We start from the raw sequence: 18,228 nt of genomic DNA on the forward strand, positions 1-18,228 counted from the left end.
TCTGATATGACGTGAGCCATGTATTGTGCATCATATCTAATCTGGTCGGATTTCCAGCTCTATTATGTTTTGTTATGTATAAACAACAAAATATCCTGTCACTATTGAGTCTCACCCTGTAGTTTAAATCTGATCTCTTAATCCTGAACAACACAGCAGCATTAGGGCTATCAAAGCCATCACACTTAATTGTGAAAATTACCACCTAGAGATGCATTAACTTTTACTGCGGAGGCTCTGCAGAGGCTAAAGACACTAAAGATGATGGAGAAATTGTGAGGAGTAGAAGCAGAATTTACAACTATCACTTAAATATCCTTAAACAAAGTTAGTACAAATATTATAGATGCCATCATTAAGTAATTTATCCATTTATATTCTCAATTATTTTCTTTATATATATATATATATATATATATATATATATATATATATATATATATATATATATATATATATATATATACATTTTATTTTCTCTTATACGTGATGTTAAAATGTTGGGTTATATTGCCTTGCTTGGAGAGAATTTTGGTGATATGATAAGATTTTTTTCTATATCAAAACAAATCCAATGTGACAAAATAAAGATCACAGAGATGTTATACAGATGTTGGCACCAGTATATTGTGCTTTTCCTACTGCAAATGGCTTTTTTGTATGCAAGAATTAGCTGTTTTTGTTATTTATAGATTTCTTCTGTACAATTACACTATAGCTCCTGTGTTGTGTGTGCAGGCCTGGCGTCTCCCACTGCTCTCCAGTCTGCAGTTTCTTCCAAGCCCAAGAACAACTGTGTGGCCATCTCCAAACCACAGGAAGGTGAGGATTCTTCACATCTCACCATAAACATCACTTTAAGCAGAACTCTAAGGGCAACTAAAAATACTGCATCCAATAGTCCAGCCCTGAGTACAAAGGTGGTATAATGTGCTTTTGTTTATCTACGCTTATTTGCATTGGATTTTAATCATGTTTAAACAGCATTCCCTCATTATTAGCTTACCCAGTTGGATTTTCATGCATGTTCATTGACCCATTTATTCCCCGCCCACCACTCTACTTACCAAAAATGACTGACTCTGGATCATACTTGACAGGGTGAAAATGGTCATATAGCCATTTTTCCACCATAAAAACTTAAAATAATGATATATGCATATGTTATAATTGAATAATATTTTTAAGTGTGCAAATGTCTTCTGTTTGTCTTTTAAAGATGAGGAAGAAACAACAGACACTGCAGGTGGTTTCTCTTATTTTTTTGGTGTTGTAAATGTGTTAAACCCACCTTGGATGAAACTGTTCAGAGTCCATCTGCATCTTGATGTATTTAGTTAATACTGAATAGTTTACATTGGTTCTTATTGTGGCATTACGTTGCAGTATCGTGACAGGTGCAAAGTTTTCCCCTGCCTAGTTCTCATAGTTCCTTAGCTCCCTTAGTGTAATGGAACCTCACAGTTGCTGACTGTTATGGTTCAGTTACCCTACTTGTAACTGAACAAATGCAAGATAAGTTTAATGGCATACTGTGGAACATTCCAGGCAAAGCAAAACAAAAAAACATGGATCCAAGCAAGTGTTCAGACCCCTTGACTGAAAACTTACATAGTGCACGTTTAAAACACACATTTTTTTTCTTTTAACGGAGCCTTGTAGAAAGCAGTGTGTGTTTTTCTATGGACAGAGATCAAGGCCGCCCCAGACCTGCACCTGGAGACAGACGAGAAGTTGGACAAGCTGGAGAATTTCCTGGGAAAGCTCAACAACAAAGGTCTGGCCTGCTCCCTTTATCTGCTGTGTTTACGGGCTAGAATTTTACAATGTCAAAATAGATGGAGACCTTATGATTATTTGTTTGGGATTCGCTACACAAACATGTCACACATTTTAATTTTATGTCTTAAAGTAATTTAAGCTGACAATCACATCTTTGGAGTTTATCATTGCCCAATTTGTTGTTTACCAAATTTGTGTCAGTTATTCTAGTTGTTGGCTTGACACTATTTTCATTATGTCAGTTTAGCCCAAGTTAGAGTTTGAAAAGAAAGTTTATTTATGTTAAGACTGAGCATTCTGTCAGTTGTTTCATGGGGGTATCCTTGGTAATTAGAGATATCAGCTATAAACTGGGTCAACAAATCTGCAATCTGACAGTTAAACAGCAAATTCCACTGCATTATGGTGACCTGTCTCCAAGTCAGTCCTAAACTATAGGGATTTTAGAATGTTGTGTTATAATGTGAACGCAAGCTATGCAAGTTAGAATTATAGCATTGTTTGTCTCATATTTCAACCCAAACGCTTATATACAGTTATGTTTTTTGTTGTTCAGTGGCTGGAGTGGAGGGCACCATCACAGTGACACAGCTCAAAGTCAAAGAGGTGATGAGTTTGGAGGATGAGACCTTCTCAAAGTTCTACCGGCACATGGAGGAGCTGCCCCAGGCCAACCACATGGAGCTGGAGCAAGACTTTGATGCCATCTTTGGCCCGCAGCAGCCCAAGTACGCCCTGTCCACCTTTCCCACCTGTCGACCCTGGTATAACTAGCGTACAGGGCATACAAGTGTTTCTTTGTGATATTAATATAAAGCCTATCAAGTTATGTGTATAATTTGTTCAAGCAATTTATTTCATTTTAGCACAAAAATGCACTTATGTATTTTGTTTAGTGTTTGTTTTTGGGTCTATTTCAAATTTAGAATTTATTGGTGGTTCTTAAATATCATAAGCTTTCCCTTATTTTTGAGCTCATTGGAAGAGTTTTGAATAGTTTGAACATGGCAAATGCTTAAATTTGTTGTAATTTTTGATGGCCATTTATGATCTTAAAATATTGAACCAAGACATTAGAACTGTATTTTAAAACATGACATTTCACTTGATTACATCTTTACAAATCCTGAGATCCTGTGTTTTTGTTTCAGGTTGACCTCAGAGATGGTGCAACACAAGCGGTCAGTGCGTCCAGCCAGGAACGTTCAGGCGTCCAGGAACCCTCTGAAGACCCTGGCCTCTAGAGAGGACCTCCGCCATGAGTACACAGAGTCTAGACTCAATGTGGGGCTGTTGGAGAGCAAGAGGATCAAGGAGGAGAAGAGTGGGTTAAAATATTGAATGACAATTTTGGCAACTAGTACTGGAAATTTTAGATTTGGGAATGCTTTTTGAAAGAATCTGTTAACAAGCCAAACGTTATGCTGTTCAGATTTCAGTCTTGTTAAATTTTAATGCTGCTGGATGCGTTATAAGATTCTTCAGTCAGTCTAGCAGTTCAGAACATGTTGAGCTCTAAACTGCAGGGTTAGCCGCTTTTGAATTGAAACACAGGGAACATGTAATTCTCTGCAGAGGAATTGATATTGCCTAAATAACTACAATTTAGACCATTCAGATAGTGATAGTTTGATTAAAGTCTTCATTATGACTAATGTGGCACATTCTTTCATTCTTTATTATGACTAATGATTATGATAAGTGTGGAAACATTGGCTAATGTTTTTATTGGCAAGAATAATGAACATTTCCAACATGAATTAATTACCCATTCTGCCTCCCTTGTTTGACTGTCTTTGTAAATAGGTCAAATATAAAAAGGATTGAAAGAACCTCATTTACGACTTAAATTTTAAACTCCATAAACATGTCCTGTGTGTCCACAGATGAGGTTTTACTGAAAAAATATGTATTGCAAATGTTTTCTTGATTACAAAAACATTGTACATCTCCCTTAGCACTCATAAAAGCATCCATCTACAGAAACATGTATAGAAATACTCCATATGTGTAACTTGAATATTGTCATTGCAGTGAATAAGAACAGTGGTCTCTCTGAGGTGGCCTTGGCTGGGTTGGCCAGCACCGAGAGCTTCAGTAACGTAAACCTGAGAAGTGTCAACATCTCAGAGCACGTGTCCAACAACAGCGCCGTGCCCTACAAGAAGCTCATGCTGCTGCAGGTTAAAGGTCAGATCCTCACTCTGTACACAGCTGAACCTTAACATTCACTGGAGGCTTATCTACATACTCCAGAATCTGAGCCATGTGTTATAGGAAGAGTTCATGCTCAAAAAATGTATGTAATAATTTCAGATGGGGGGCAGGGGCATGTATAACTCAGTGGGAGATTCACTGTTTTATAATCCAGAAATGGACTCCAAAAACCTAACCATATACAGCACTAATCTTATTTAGTAATTACGTCGCCCCAGACTGTGTTTACTTATATTATTTTGGAGCAACAGGTAGCAGCTAGCACTAGCACATTAACACAACAAAACCCTGACTAGCTAACCTATAAATGGGACACATATACATACATATATAACTGTCTAATCTTTGAGAGTGTGCACAGTGTGGACAGACCTGAAAAGGAATGGAAAGGCAAATGACCCTGGAGCTACAGAGGAAGTCTAAAGTGGGACACAACAAAGGTTATTCTGGTCCAGCCTGCACAGACAGCTGGGGCCCTAAATCACACAGGATCAGAGCCCTACTACCACTGCACCGGGTTACACAGTACTAACCTAATGTGGTCACTCAATACGCAGGACCGTTTACAAAATATATGTGCACTCATGTCAAGGTGTTTGGGGATTGTACCATAGACTTGTCAGGCTCCACTCCCAGTCCAAACCTGAAGTCCCTATAAATGCAACAGATGATAAAAAAAAATTGTATGATTTTATTTTATTTTTTTTTTTTTAAATAAATATTTCAATTCAGAAATTGGAGTATTGTTTTCATCCTCCACACCTTTTTCAATCATATGTGTGGAATTTTTACAATTTTATTCAAGTAATATTTTTCATCGCCTGACCCTCTGAGCAAACAAAGCTCTGGTATCCCTGCCATCTCTGGTACCTCCCCTAGAGGATCCCAGCAATATATGTATCATACAGTATGCATCTTACTTGAACCAGAACCCTTGTCAAATATGGGGACTGAGGACAGTGCTTGGGTAACACAGTACAGCGACCCATGTGTGACCTTTTCGTGTGACCTTCGTCTGACCCTTATGTGACCCTTAGGTCGTCGACACGTGCAGACACGGCTGGTGGAGCCCAGAGCTTCCTCTCTGAACAGTGGGGACTGCTTCCTGCTCCTCACGCCTCACCACTGCTTCGTGTGGATGGGAGAGTTCGCCAACGTCATCGAGAAGAACAAGGTCCTACACGGCCTTCTTCTGTCACACATTTTATTTCAATACCGCATTGGCATTTAAAGCTCTAAAGTGAGGAAAAAAGGTTATTGGTTTGATAACCTGTTATGTTCCATAAAACGTTTTGCCCACAATCAAAATAATCTGTATTCTAAATAATTTCTATAAAGGCAAGTCTGTTATATTTGTGTTCATTAGCATAAGACACTTTTACTATCTATAGGCCTTTGTATCCATTTATTTCCAATCACTGCTAGCTTTTCATTTACTGTTTCTTATATTACGTTTTGATCTAGGTCTATGTTTCCCCATGTTTCCTAGGTCCTCATTTCATTCACACATGTTAACTGTTTTCTCTTAATGACATGACATCAAGTGTTTTCAGTTTAAGTGTTAATACATGAAGTGCTCCACTGTGTTACTTAATAAACCTTCACTAGAGTTATTTGAATAATATCAACCTTGGAATTGCCCAAGTTACAGCTGTTTTAGCTTTGTTGAAACATTGAAACATTATAAAAGCTCACCGGTATCAATTTTGTATAATATAGAGCATTTAACAGTTTCTGACAGAATTTGGTCTGAGCAAACATATTGCATATGAAAGAATATTTCACTTATAGACATATTTCTTATCTATGGTTATTTTATTGTTATTTAAACATTAACTGATTTTTTTTTTTCTTTTCTTTAGGCATCTGAGTTGGCTAATTTCATCCAGAGTAAGAGAGACCTGGGCTGCAGAGCAAGCCATGTGCAGATAGTGGAGGAGGGCTCCGGGGGACACAGCCCCTCAGCTAAAGACTTCTGGAGGACTCTGGGAGGACAGGGGACATACCAGGGTGAGCACTTCCACACTTCACCAGACCATAGTAAATCATTAGTCCAATAAGTTGGATACGGTTCTCTCAAATGAAAAAGAAATCATTATGTGCCAAAACAAATCATTGTACGAATTTCCTCGAGACTTGGTTACATTTTGATTGCATCTTGCTGTACACATGACTTTGATTGGTTAATACTGTCACTCACTCAGAGCATAACAGAGACTGACCAATAGGAGAGGGTGTTTAAAAGTAGACAACACGTATCTAAGCTTAAAGCTGCATTAAACAGAAAAGCTCTGAAACATGGTACTGGCAAATCATTACAGGGTTGTATCATATTTTCATTTTATAATTGGTTATATCACACCGCTCCAAATCTTCATCATGTTTAAATGAATGATAGTCTATGCTCTCATTTACTGGCTCACACCGGGTTTTCTGCGTTCTCGGTATATGGACAAGGCCATGCCTCATGTGAATGCAGAACCTCCAGAATTTTTTCACTGAGCTGCAGTGGCTGCACTAGGACTGATTAATGATTGACTGGTGCTGGAGTTTAGGCAGTGACTGTTAAAACCTAAAATTATATCTGTGATCTGAACTAACTGGATTTCAGCATTGAAACTGGCAACTCAAATGAGAGACTCAAGTGAAGCTCATTCTACTTCTTCCAAATTATAACAATGTACCCAAGCTTTTAAGGAATGTTTGATATATGGCCATTGTTGTTCCTTATTAGAATGGTGTCTCCCATGTTGACCTCTGACCTTGCATTGTCAGGTGCGGGCACTCCGGATGAGGATGAGTTGTACGAGGTGGCCATAGTGGAGACCAACTGTATTTACAGACTGACTGAGGACAAGCTAGTGCCAGATGATGACTTCTGGGCCAAGATGCCTCGCTGCTCCCTCCTCCACCCAAAAGAGGTAATGCTGCCTCCTCTATCCGTCCATCCATTTTCTTCCACTTATCCGGGGCCGGGTCGCGGGGGCAGCAGTCTAAGCAGGGACTCCCAGACTTCCCTCACCCCAGACACGTCCTCCAGCTCCTCTGGTGGGACCCCAAGGTGTTCCCAGGCCAACCGAGAGACATAGGCCGTGTCCCAATTCGCCCACCTGGCCTTAGAATCACCATTGGAAGGGCGATTCGAAGGGCAGTTACGTAATTTCCGGTGCGACAAGGGCTGTCCCATTTCAACCCACCCTACTGAATGCGGCCGAAAACCTGCCCTTCCCTTTGCACCGTTTCCATGGAGATCGGACGTAACCGAAGCGTGGATCTGTGCACACTTCGCGCACTTCTATATCCCATCATGCACCGCGGCTGCGCAAAAAAGATAAAGAAAATGGAGTCCACTGCGCAATAAACGTTCAAATGTTCGTACTGGTATACCTCATCTACAACAGTATGAAACTTTTAAATCTGAATAAAGATAAGTACAGGCCGTGTGTTTGATGATTAAAAAGGAGGGGAGTTACATGGAATAAAGGAATGTGCAGTTATTGCTAGACAATAAGAGACATTATTATCATGAGAAATTATTATTGCAATAAGAATAATGTAAGAATGCTCGTTTCTATTGTAAGCGTCAAAGACCAAGAGACTGCAACGTAAAGTCAGAAGAGTTTAATGATCCACACAGGTAATGTGAACAATGAAGCAACGGACTCTCCGGAAAGGACAGAAGAGAGTCCTGAGACGTGCACAAAATCTTCGTGTGTTCCGCTACATTCCATAGGTCTGCGCCCCTCGTGGGCACGTGTCATTTACCTTCGTGTTAGTAAATCAAGACACTAGCTTGATGTAGCGCTGCACTGCTAGAAAATACCTTATAATAATCAGATGGAAAGAACTGGCACGGCATAGAAGGGAAACAGCGCCCTCTACTGTTATTAAAGTGGTGTAGCCACTGGCCAAAATACTGAACCATTAAACTGCAATATCCCACTATATGTACCACTAATCAGTGTTCTCTGGTTTATAGACTATGAATGTAAAAATGATATTGTTACCTCTGTCTCTGTTATTACGTTTTCACAAGGTATATTTTGTTTAAGTTATGAAGTAGCTACAATTGAGTAAAAAAAATCACCTCAAACGTTATATTTGCCTATTGATATTCAATCTAAACAGAAAGAAACGGCTGTGACGACGACATCTTGACTTTTTTTCTATTAAATAATAAATCATTAAAAATAACGCACGTAATGTACGTATCGTACGCTCAAAGACAGCGGTGGAAGTGCGGTCCGTGGTGTAGGCCTGTCCCACTTCAGCAAGATGGCGGCTACACTGTGGAGGGCAGATTCTTGACCGGAACCTTCAAACTACACTTTGAAGAGTACTTCGAAGGGACCCTTCAAAAGGTGCATTTGGCGAATTGGGACACGGCCATCGTCCCTCCAGCGTGTCCTGGGTCTTCCCCGGGGCCTCCTCCCGGTGGGACATGCCCAGAACACCTCCCTAGGGAGGCGTCCAGGAGCATCCAGAGCAGATGCCTGAGCCACCTCAACTGGTTCCTCTCGACGTGTAGGAGCAGCGGCTCTACTCCAAGCTCCTCCTGTGTGACCGAGCTCCTCATCAGGACAACATCATCTGCAAACAGCAGAGATGAAATCTTGTGGTTCCCAAACCAGACCCCCTCCAGCCCCTGGCCTTGCCTAGAAATTCTGTCCATAAATATAATGAACAGAACCGGTGACAAAGGGCAGCCCTGGCAGAGTCCAACATGCATTGGGATAATGCTGCCCCCTGCTCTACCCAAAAGAGCTAACACTGCACCTTGCTTCATTTAAAAAAGGTAACACTGCTCCACTCAAAAAAGGTCACACGGCTCCCTGCTCCACCCAGTAGGGCTGTTTTGTTGGGTTTTTTCACTACAGTTTCTCAAGCGCTGCAACTCAGCGCTTAACTCCTTTTTATCCAAATCAAATGGAAACTCGTGAAAAAAAAAAAATCTGTTTTCCTCAATTTTATCTTGCGAGATCTGAATGGATAGTAAGAAAGTGCCTAGAATCAAAGTCAAAGAGGGAAATAAAGATGTCTACTAGAAACCATATGAGATAAAATAAGAAATCATAATATATATTTTGTACTAACCTCATATGCGCCCCTCCTGCAGGTGCTGGTGTTTGACTTTGGCAGTGAGATGTACATCTGGCATGGGAAAGAGGTGACTCTGGCGCAGAGGAAAGTGGCCTTCCAGCTGGCCAAGCACCTGTGGAACGGCACCTTCGACTACTCCAACTGTGACATCAACCCGCTTGACCCAGGGGAGTGCAACAGCCTCATCCCAAAGTGAGAACCGCCACGCACACAGACATACACACACTCATGTACAATATACAAATACCATGTTTACCAGCTTCAGATGTTCATTGTTTGTTGTTTTCAGTATGGACTATGTGAACAAAAATGTATATGATCTTTTGTCTCTGGATGTGTGTGTGTGTACACAGGAAAGGCCAGGGCCGCCCAGACTGGGCTGTGTTCGGGCGTTTGACGCAGCACAATGAGACCACTTTGTTCAAGGAGAAGTTCTGTGACTGGAGCGAGGCTAGGAACTCCAGTCCCACCAGCAACATGAACGAGCAGGTCCACAGGGACAAGGTACATGTCTGACATGATTATGGTGTACTTCCTTTCACAGTTCAGTCTCTTGTGTTTAAAATCTGAAGTAACTGAAGCTATGGCTTACCTGCTAACACTGTTCTTATGTGTTCAGGAGCAACCCTTCTCAGAGCCAGCCCGGGCCTATAACGTGGCCCGCATGCTGCCCCCTCACAGGGCTCCGGTGGGCACCATGCTGGATGGGTTTAATGTGGGCCGGGGATATGGGCTGGTGGAGGGGGAGGAATGGAGGAGCTATCAGATCAGCACTCTGGGGGTGGAGATGTGGCACATCCTGGAGTTCGACTACAGCCGCCTGCCCCAGCAGAGCATTGGACAGTTCCATGAGGGGGACACCTATGTGCTCAAGTGGAAGTACATGGTTAGCGCCACAGGTCAGTACTGCACAGACACACCACAGGTCAGTACACTGCACACTGTACTGACCTGTTTGCAGACACAGGGCTGCTACAGAGCCTTTCACCTGCAAATTACCTGTTTTTTGGTTGTTTTTTTTTTACAAAAACTTCTCTCTCGGACAACCATAAGAAGCAGAGACGCTCTTTGAGAATCAAGTGTGGCTTGTATATGTGCCGCACGTTGTGATGAGTGTTGTCCCAAGTGGCCTCCATGTTAGCGTTCTGTCCCTGTTTCATTTGCTGTCCGATGAAGCTAAAGCTCTGCACTTAAGAAGAATCCTTCATGTGAATACTAGTCATGTGCCAAAGGGTTTGTGAGAGCTAGTTGGATAGATTATATACATACATCCTCCTTTCACAGCCTGAAAGTCAGGGACCCCAGCTTTAAGCAATAGCAGCAATGACTCTTTTACAATAAATGCAGATTGTTATATCAATCTTATTTATCAAAATGTTGTGGAGCATTTTGGAATTTTTTTACAAGATGGATTTTTTTTTAGTTTGAGAACTCAAATCTCACAACAGTCCACCTGCAGTACAAGCTAATGTGCATTTGTGTGTGCAGTGGGCCGATGGCAGAGCCTGGAGCCTGTGAGGACCGCTGGCCCTGGGAAGGAGAAGTGTGCCTACTTCTTCTGGCAGGGCCGCTGCTCCACCGTCAGCGAGAAGGGCACGTCTGCTCTCATGACTGTGGAGCTGGACCAGGAGAGAGGGGCTCAGGTAAGTATAGACTCGACCAGGATAGGGGAGCTCACGTCAGTACAGACACTACCAGGAGAGAGGGGCTCAGATCAGTACAGACATAGTCAGTACAGTACAGAAGCTCCACCATGAAAGAGAACATGTTTACGTTTATGTTTTGTAAATGGCTTAAACATTCATATTATGCATTATTGTTAATCCACAATCTGTATAAAGCATGAACCATGTTTTTGTTCTGTCTTCAGGTTCAGGTGCAGCAGGGCAAAGAGCCGCCCTGTTTCCTGCAATGTTTCAAAGGCGGCATGGTGGTGCACTCTGGGAGGAGAGAGGAGGACCAGGAGACAGCGCAAAGTAAGACACTGTACACTCCAAATGTGTCATTTGAATCATAATGTGTGTCTATAAGGTCCACTGATGCTAATACATTTGGTTATAATGTGAGAGGTATAGCACAGTGTAAATGATACATAAAGATGAAGAAAATATCCTCATGGCTTCACCACCTCCTTATATACATAGAGAAGCTATTGCTTATTGTGGAATGTTTCTCAGTATGGCATTAAACCTCAATATCTGTATGAAAACAAACAGGTAATGGTGCCATGCCAAGTTACAGGTCAGATCTGTGGAGAGGCAACCCTCTTCACAACAGGAATTAATGTTTTCAAAGCAATAAAAAAACCTGTAGCTGATTAAAAGTAGGATAAATAAGGTCAGTGCTATACCATGGATCACTATAGCCAAAGCAATAATATCTTTATGGAAACAAGACAGTTGCAGACTCCTCTATCAGAAACGTTGCATAATGTTCATTTAAATGCAACACTCAAAATGACAACATTGTCCAATCTTCAACAAAAGATGTTTTATTATTTCATTTAGGCATTCACCCATCCCGCCTTTCTCAGTTCCGATACCCATATCTAAACTTTGTCTATACGTATCAGCCAATACCCAAAACCAGTGTAGGAACTGAAAATGGCATTTTCTTTCCTTCACAACAGTTAACTTATTACACAATAGATCCAGGGAATACTCTGCAAAATATTTTAATCTTAAATCTTTTTACCATGTTAGAACATTGTTTCCTCATCAAAAGCATGCCTGAAGAGGTTTTAGATGTTTAGATGCATGTTTCAGTAATCTAGCGATATCTCCAGGGCCCTGTTTAAACCCTCCTTACATGTAGCAGTTAGCTGTTAGATTCTGTCCAAGACTCCCACACAACAATTCTCCATAAATATACAAAAAATTTATATATTAAAAAAAAACTGCACCCAGTAACTTGACAAACCCAATGCGATGCGCAGTGGGGAGTGGGGTGATAGCAGTTAATACCCATAGAAGTACCCTTCTACAACTGTTCTTTATCCTGCAATTAACTAATGAACAACCGATATGTGAGTGCCTGCTGTCCTTTGTGCTCAGATTCGTGGCGTCTGTACTGTGTGCGTGGAGAGGTGCCAGAGGAGGGCCATCTGCTGGAAGTGACTGGGCACTGCAGCAGCCTGCGTTCTCGGGTCTCCATGCTCCTGCTCAGTGTCAGTCAGTCCCTCATCTACCTGTGGCATGGCTGCAAGTCCCAGCCCCATACCAGAGAGGTGGCCCGGACCGCAGCCAATCACATCAAAGAACAGTGAGTATAGACAGAACACAGCCTATCAAATAGCACTGGGTACAGAAGAACAGTGGCCAAAGAGCAGGGAGTTTAGACATAAAGCAGCCAATTAAATCAAAGAACGAGTAATGCACAGTGAGTACATGCAGAAAGCAGCCAATCCGATCAAAGAACCCGTTTCTTGAGTACAGACAGAACATAGCCTATCCCATCACAAACTATTAGTCAGTTGAAACTTCATATTCAGGGACAACAAGGGAACGTGCGTTAGCATTGAGTGGCAGGAATTTAGGTTGTAATATTGACAAAGATGAATATTTTGAATATTGTGGATATCTCATGGTAATGATCATCAGATGTTTGCAGTCCATCAGAAATGGGCCTCTAAATTTTGGTTTTACTTTATATTTAACCATAGGGTGCATTCATGTTTAGAAAATTACTTTGCTTTCATTTTTCACTTCAGAGCTTTTGAGACTATTACAGAACGCACCCCAAAGGAGAAGCTTGCTATTCAATACTCTTGTAGTGTGTGATCGCGATATTTCCTGAAGTTGATGATCCCTGTGTATTTGTGTGTGTAGCTGCCCTCTGGAGACAGGCCTCCACAGCAGCAGTCGCGTTACCATCTTGGAGTGTGACGAGGGGGCGGAGCCTGGGGGTTTCTGGGACGCTCTGGGCCGGAGGGACAGGAAGGCCTACGACTGCATGCTCCAAGGTCAGACCACAGCCCTCTGCATAAGAGTAACCATAACCACTCTCCCTTAGTGTTGTCTCGATACAAAAATGTCAACTCTAAGGAATAGACTTGATACTCAGCACAGACAGAAGCTATGCAGGAAAGGTTCATTTCTGTCTTATGAATGTGACTTTTTTACTATCAATACCTTCTGAAATGAGTACCGGTATGTAGTCTCGATACTAGTTTTGATATCAATTAGCATCAGATTTTTGATACTTTTGAATGTGGGTATGGTTTAGTCTTGTGGAGAGGAGAGTAGGGCTGAGTAGTGTTTAGGTTCACTCATGTTCACCTCATCAAACCAGATCACTTTGCTTCTCAACAGAAAAAAGTTTTATTTACTTATTCATTATGGCTGCAAGATTGCAATCAATGGGCACAATCAAAAGCAAAGACTATAATGTTTGAAGTACAATCTTGCCTTATCCTCCATAAAAACTGCTTACCCTGTAGTTTAGATCTGCACAAACATGTTCTGATTTCAGTCTTTGTTAATTCTTCTGGATGTGTTTTAAAAATAGGATTTTGTTCAAAGTTCATATTTTAAACATAAAATGCAAACACAATAAAAAAAATTTAAAAAACAACAAAAAATTCACAATTAGATATTTTTCCCTAATTGTTCGGCCCTATTATTATTATTATTATTATTATTTTTCGACCTGTTTGAATCCATACAACATCATTTACTCATTCTGCTTATGTCAGAGTTCAAATCATTTACAAACCTGGATTTTGAACTGGCTCTGACGCTGTTAGTGGAGAAAAACAAACCAGAAACTCGAGAGGGCTCTTTTCTATACATGCATACTGCAATACATTTCACATTATTAATCATGTTCCAAAATGTAATTTTTCTTTTTTTAACTTTTTTTCCTTGGACAGAGATGGCAAATTGATATGGTTTAACAATTAAATAAAATGTGTCATCCAAATATGATGATGTACCAAATTAGGCACAAATAAAATGGCTTTTTAAAAAATGTGATTGCTGTAATTCACTGTACTTTTGTCACCAAAAATATGTTGTGTTAAGTAGGAATTACTGAATTTTGTGCACCTCTCTGTCCTCCTCAGACCCAGGCCGGTTTAACTTCACTCCACGCCTGTTCCAGCTCAGCTCCAGCTCAGGAGACTTCACAGCTGTGGAGCTGCTGTACCCAGCCAGAGAGCCTCAGCAGGTCAACGCTATGCCCTTCCTCCAGGAGGACCTGTACAGCGCCCAGCAGCCAGGTACTACACATTTATAACATATGCAGTCAGGGATCAGAATGTAATTGAGAGTTGAGAGGAAAGGGGAGGTGTAGAGGAAGTGAGGGCAGAGGATGCTGAGGAGTGGGTCAGAGGATGCAGAAGAGAGGATCAGGGGAGCAGATGATGCAGATGAGGATACAGCTGAGAGGGTCAGATGGAGCAAAGGATCCAGACAAACCTGTCAGATGGAGCAGAGGAAGAAGGTACGATATGAAGTGTGTACAGTGGTTGATGTTCCCTTGTCACTCTCAGCCCTGTTCCTGGTGGACAACCATCACGAGGTGTACCTGTGGCAAGGCTGGTGGCCCCAGGACACTGAGACCGGTTCAGCTCGGATCCGTTGGGACACGGACCGCAAGTGTGCCATGGAGACTGTGCTGCACTACTGTCAAGGTTAGGCGCTTTCAGCTTAAAGGAACTGTATGTAATATTTTGATTTGAAATTCCATAAGCATTACCTATCTGTGTTCTGCAGATACAAGTAATTTGATTTGAACATATTTACCTTGTATTTATCCTTAATTACAAAAGCACCGGACATGATGGCCCAGCTTTTTGTTGTAATTTGGTATTTTGATTCTCAAGACAATTATCCAATCAGAAAGCAGAATGAGCCTCACACGACTTCATTTGGGTTGTGAGTTTTAATGCTGGAATCTAGTTGGTTTAAACCTATAAGGATTCTCTCTGATCTGAATTGTCACTACCTAAACCCCAGCACTTGCAGCCAATCATTAATCAGTGCTAGTGCAGCCTCTGCAGCTCAGTGAGTGAATTCTGGAGGTTCTGAGCTTTCACATGAGGCATGGCCTGTCCATATATTGAGAATGTGTCCTCTATCTGCAGGCTAAGGCACCGGCAACCCAGGTTCCGTTGTGATTTTAACACCTTTTTTCACAATAAGACCACAGGTTTACATACTATTGCATAGTAAAAAAAAACACCCCTGCTTTAAGTTTAGGCAATGAAAAATATGTTCCACATGGTTATCCTTAATATCTCTTGGTTGTCTGTTTTAGGGAAGAATGAGAAGAAGCCTCCGAAGTCGTACCTGATCCATGCAGGTCTGGAGCCTCTGACCTTCACCAACATGTTCCCCAGCTGGGAGCACCGAGAGGACATCGCCGAGATCACAGAGAGGGTGAGCCCAACTGTCACTAGTGAGTGAGATAATGCAGAGACTTATCGATGATGGTTCCACAATATGGTGCAGACCTGAATTGCTAGTGAGAGGGATACAGAGGAGAGGGACAGTATTGATGTGAATCTTGAGAGATTATTGGTCAAAATGCAATAGTTACAGGCTGTGATTGGTTGACGGAGACAAGAGGTAATGCGCTCTTGTTGACTGGATTTAATGAAGCTGAAACAAAATCCAACCAGGAAGAGTTATTTTTCAAAAGTAAAGCATCATTTCCATCTCTGACCTCCATGTGGCGCTGTTACAGGAAGCAGAGGTGTGTAACCAGATCATTCTGGTGGAGGATGTCCTGGCCCGCCTCTGTCAGAGCACATACCCGCTGTCAGAGCTCCTGTCCCGGCCACTGCCTGAGGGAGTGGACCCCCTGCGCCTGGAGCTCTACCTGACCGACCACGACTTCCAGGTACATTACTTCATCTTTTACAACTTAAAAAAATAATAATAATCACAGATGCACATAGATTTATAAGATCCTGTTTTCTGGACTGAATTAAATTGTTCTCATACTAAACTCTGAAGGATGGGTGAAACACATCTAACAGTGTCTCTGGGTCAGGAGCAGTGGGGACCTATCTCAAAATTTTGAGTCTAGGTCAGGACTACCTTAGCTAGAGGTTTTGACTTAATGTGCATGTTTTGAGTTGATTGGGAAAGCTGGATTGTCCGGAGGGAACACACCAGACATAAGGAGAACATGCAAACTCCACACAGAGTTGAACCTTTTTGCTGTGAGGCATAAGTGCTAATCATAGCTACTGTGCCGCCCGTGTGTGCCAACATGGCTTAAAGCTCACATGAATCAATTTTGTGTAATAGAGAACCTTTTAAAGCTATATTAATGACATGTATTCTGGACTATATTTCTTGTATGGTTATATATGTTTCTCTTCAGAGGGCCCTGGACATGAGCCGAGAAGAGTTCCACAGTTTACCGGGCTGGAAGCAGGTCAACCTCAAGAAGAACAAGGGACTTTTCTGAAGTGTCCGGTTTGAACCCAGTACGAACCTGATACATGTAAATATGTAGCATCGGCCTTGCTGCCCTCCACTATGTATGTGCACTACAAATATTTATAATTCAGAATGCATCTATAGTTTTTAAAAGCAGAGCTTAAATATTTGTATGATAAAGTATAGTGTTATAAATAGCTTGTACATAGTTAGTTGAATGTTGCTCAGTCACACAGATGAATTGGCGGTGACATGATGTGCCTTGCTTTGTGTACAGTTTCTACAGATTCTAGACTTTGTGATATAAAACTGAGAGGAATAAATAAAGGTTTATTGAAGTAACATCTGGTTTGGGTTATATGTTGAACTGTGATATCAGAACACCACCACTAGAGGGAGACATAGGAACACTAATCCCAACCACACTGAACACTGAATATTCATCATGAGTGTACATAAATCAAGTGGGAATTTGTGAAGAAAAGTAGAAAATAAAAAGTTGTAAAATACAGGAAGTAGCAGTGAGAAATGAAATGCCTCTACCTATGTCATCAACACTCATAAATTCCATCCAAAATGCTGGGACAATTTACACACAAGGAAGGCATTTTCTCAAAGTTTAAACACTGATTTAACAAAATAAAGGTTCTGCTATTTACTTATTAGTCTAATTATAAATATGGTACAATTTTGTTTTACCTAATCTTATGACTAAGTAACTCTGCTGTTCATATCCAACCTGGAAGTAAAATTGCAAAACTAGAAAAGGAAAAAATCTTTAATGTCTCTAAAACATAGTTAATACGATAATATTTGTCGTCTAACCTGTCATGCATTTTAAAACCCTGAAATGAATAGTGAACGAGAAGATGTTGCAAAAAAAAAAATCAATACATCATTTAAAATAGTAGAATATGTAATGCTAATAGAGAAGTGTCCAGACAAAGCTTTATATGTCCCCTTCTATACAATAATGGACAAACAGAGCTGGAGACAGAGGGTGGGGCAGGGACAGGGGGGTCTGAGTGAATCCTGTTAGCAGCTCTAATCTAATAGTCAGCACAGAACAAAATTCTGACCCCAGGCAGAAGAGGAGAGTCAGAGCAGATATAAGGGCCACACATCACCTCTGACTGTGCATTTATCCAGCGGGACCCATGTACTGATGTACTAGTGATTTTATAGTTTGTGTCACCCACATTTGCTTGAGATTTTGACCATAAAGCAAGAAAGTGTATTTTAGACCAAATACAGTGGACGAATTATTTGGAGTTAACCTGTTCTCTTGATGACAGTAGCTTAGTTGGTAGTGCTCATCCTCTGATCTGAATCCTGCTCTTAACATATTCACCAGATCCACTGACCCACAGGTTGGCAGTGCGATTCCAGCTCCCACTGATGAATAGTGTTGTGGGCTCTTTGGGCAAGACACTTAAGTCACTTCAGATACTAGAGGACTGGGTGGGCATCTCTGGTACGGCACTAAACTGGTTCAAGTCGTATCTGGAAGTAGTGGAGTACTTTGTTGAAACTATGTCTCAGATATCATGGCCCTGACCTGTAGGGTGCCCCAGGGGTGCAATCTCTACATGCTGCCATTAGGCCAGTTAATACACAGCAATAATGTGTCCTATCACAAGTACGCAGATGACACTCTATGATCTGAGAGATCTATGTCTCACTAGCAACAGGTGAATATGGACCAGTGGACCAACAGATCATTGTGTAGATGCAAAAC

General features: G+C 41.4%; 1 protein-coding gene across 9 annotated transcripts in view; it reads left to right on the plus strand.

Annotated features, from left to right (window-relative positions):
- Window positions 1-16,832, plus strand: part of svila (supervillin a) — a 70,528-nt gene extending 53,696 nt beyond the window's left edge. For all 9 annotated transcript variants that reach the window (XM_055229950.1, XM_055229949.1, XM_055229943.1 and 6 more), the window contains 20 exons: window positions 739-822; window positions 1,691-1,777; window positions 2,339-2,510; window positions 2,934-3,106; window positions 3,817-3,972; window positions 5,037-5,173; window positions 5,862-6,009; window positions 6,775-6,920; window positions 9,116-9,291; window positions 9,453-9,603; window positions 9,719-9,998; window positions 10,588-10,742; window positions 10,970-11,075; window positions 12,153-12,360; window positions 12,927-13,060; window positions 14,162-14,317; window positions 14,591-14,731; window positions 15,358-15,479; window positions 15,787-15,942; window positions 16,432-16,832. In XM_055229950.1, coding sequence (XP_055085925.1) covers window positions 739-822; window positions 1,691-1,777; window positions 2,339-2,510; window positions 2,934-3,106; window positions 3,817-3,972; window positions 5,037-5,173; window positions 5,862-6,009; window positions 6,775-6,920; window positions 9,116-9,291; window positions 9,453-9,603; window positions 9,719-9,998; window positions 10,588-10,742; window positions 10,970-11,075; window positions 12,153-12,360; window positions 12,927-13,060; window positions 14,162-14,317; window positions 14,591-14,731; window positions 15,358-15,479; window positions 15,787-15,942; window positions 16,432-16,518 — 2,975 coding nt within the window. In that variant the 3' untranslated portion in view covers window positions 16,519-16,832. The remainder of the gene's footprint in view (window positions 1-738; window positions 823-1,690; window positions 1,778-2,338; window positions 2,511-2,933; window positions 3,107-3,816; window positions 3,973-5,036; window positions 5,174-5,861; window positions 6,010-6,774; window positions 6,921-9,115; window positions 9,292-9,452; window positions 9,604-9,718; window positions 9,999-10,587; window positions 10,743-10,969; window positions 11,076-12,152; window positions 12,361-12,926; window positions 13,061-14,161; window positions 14,318-14,590; window positions 14,732-15,357; window positions 15,480-15,786; window positions 15,943-16,431) is intronic.
- The last annotated feature ends 1,396 nt before the right edge of the window (window positions 16,833-18,228 follow it).

This window comes from Periophthalmus magnuspinnatus, chromosome 20 (genome assembly GCF_009829125.3).
Source record: "Periophthalmus magnuspinnatus isolate fPerMag1 chromosome 20, fPerMag1.2.pri, whole genome shotgun sequence".
Lineage (NCBI taxonomy): Eukaryota > Metazoa > Chordata > Actinopteri > Gobiiformes > Gobiidae > Periophthalmus > Periophthalmus magnuspinnatus.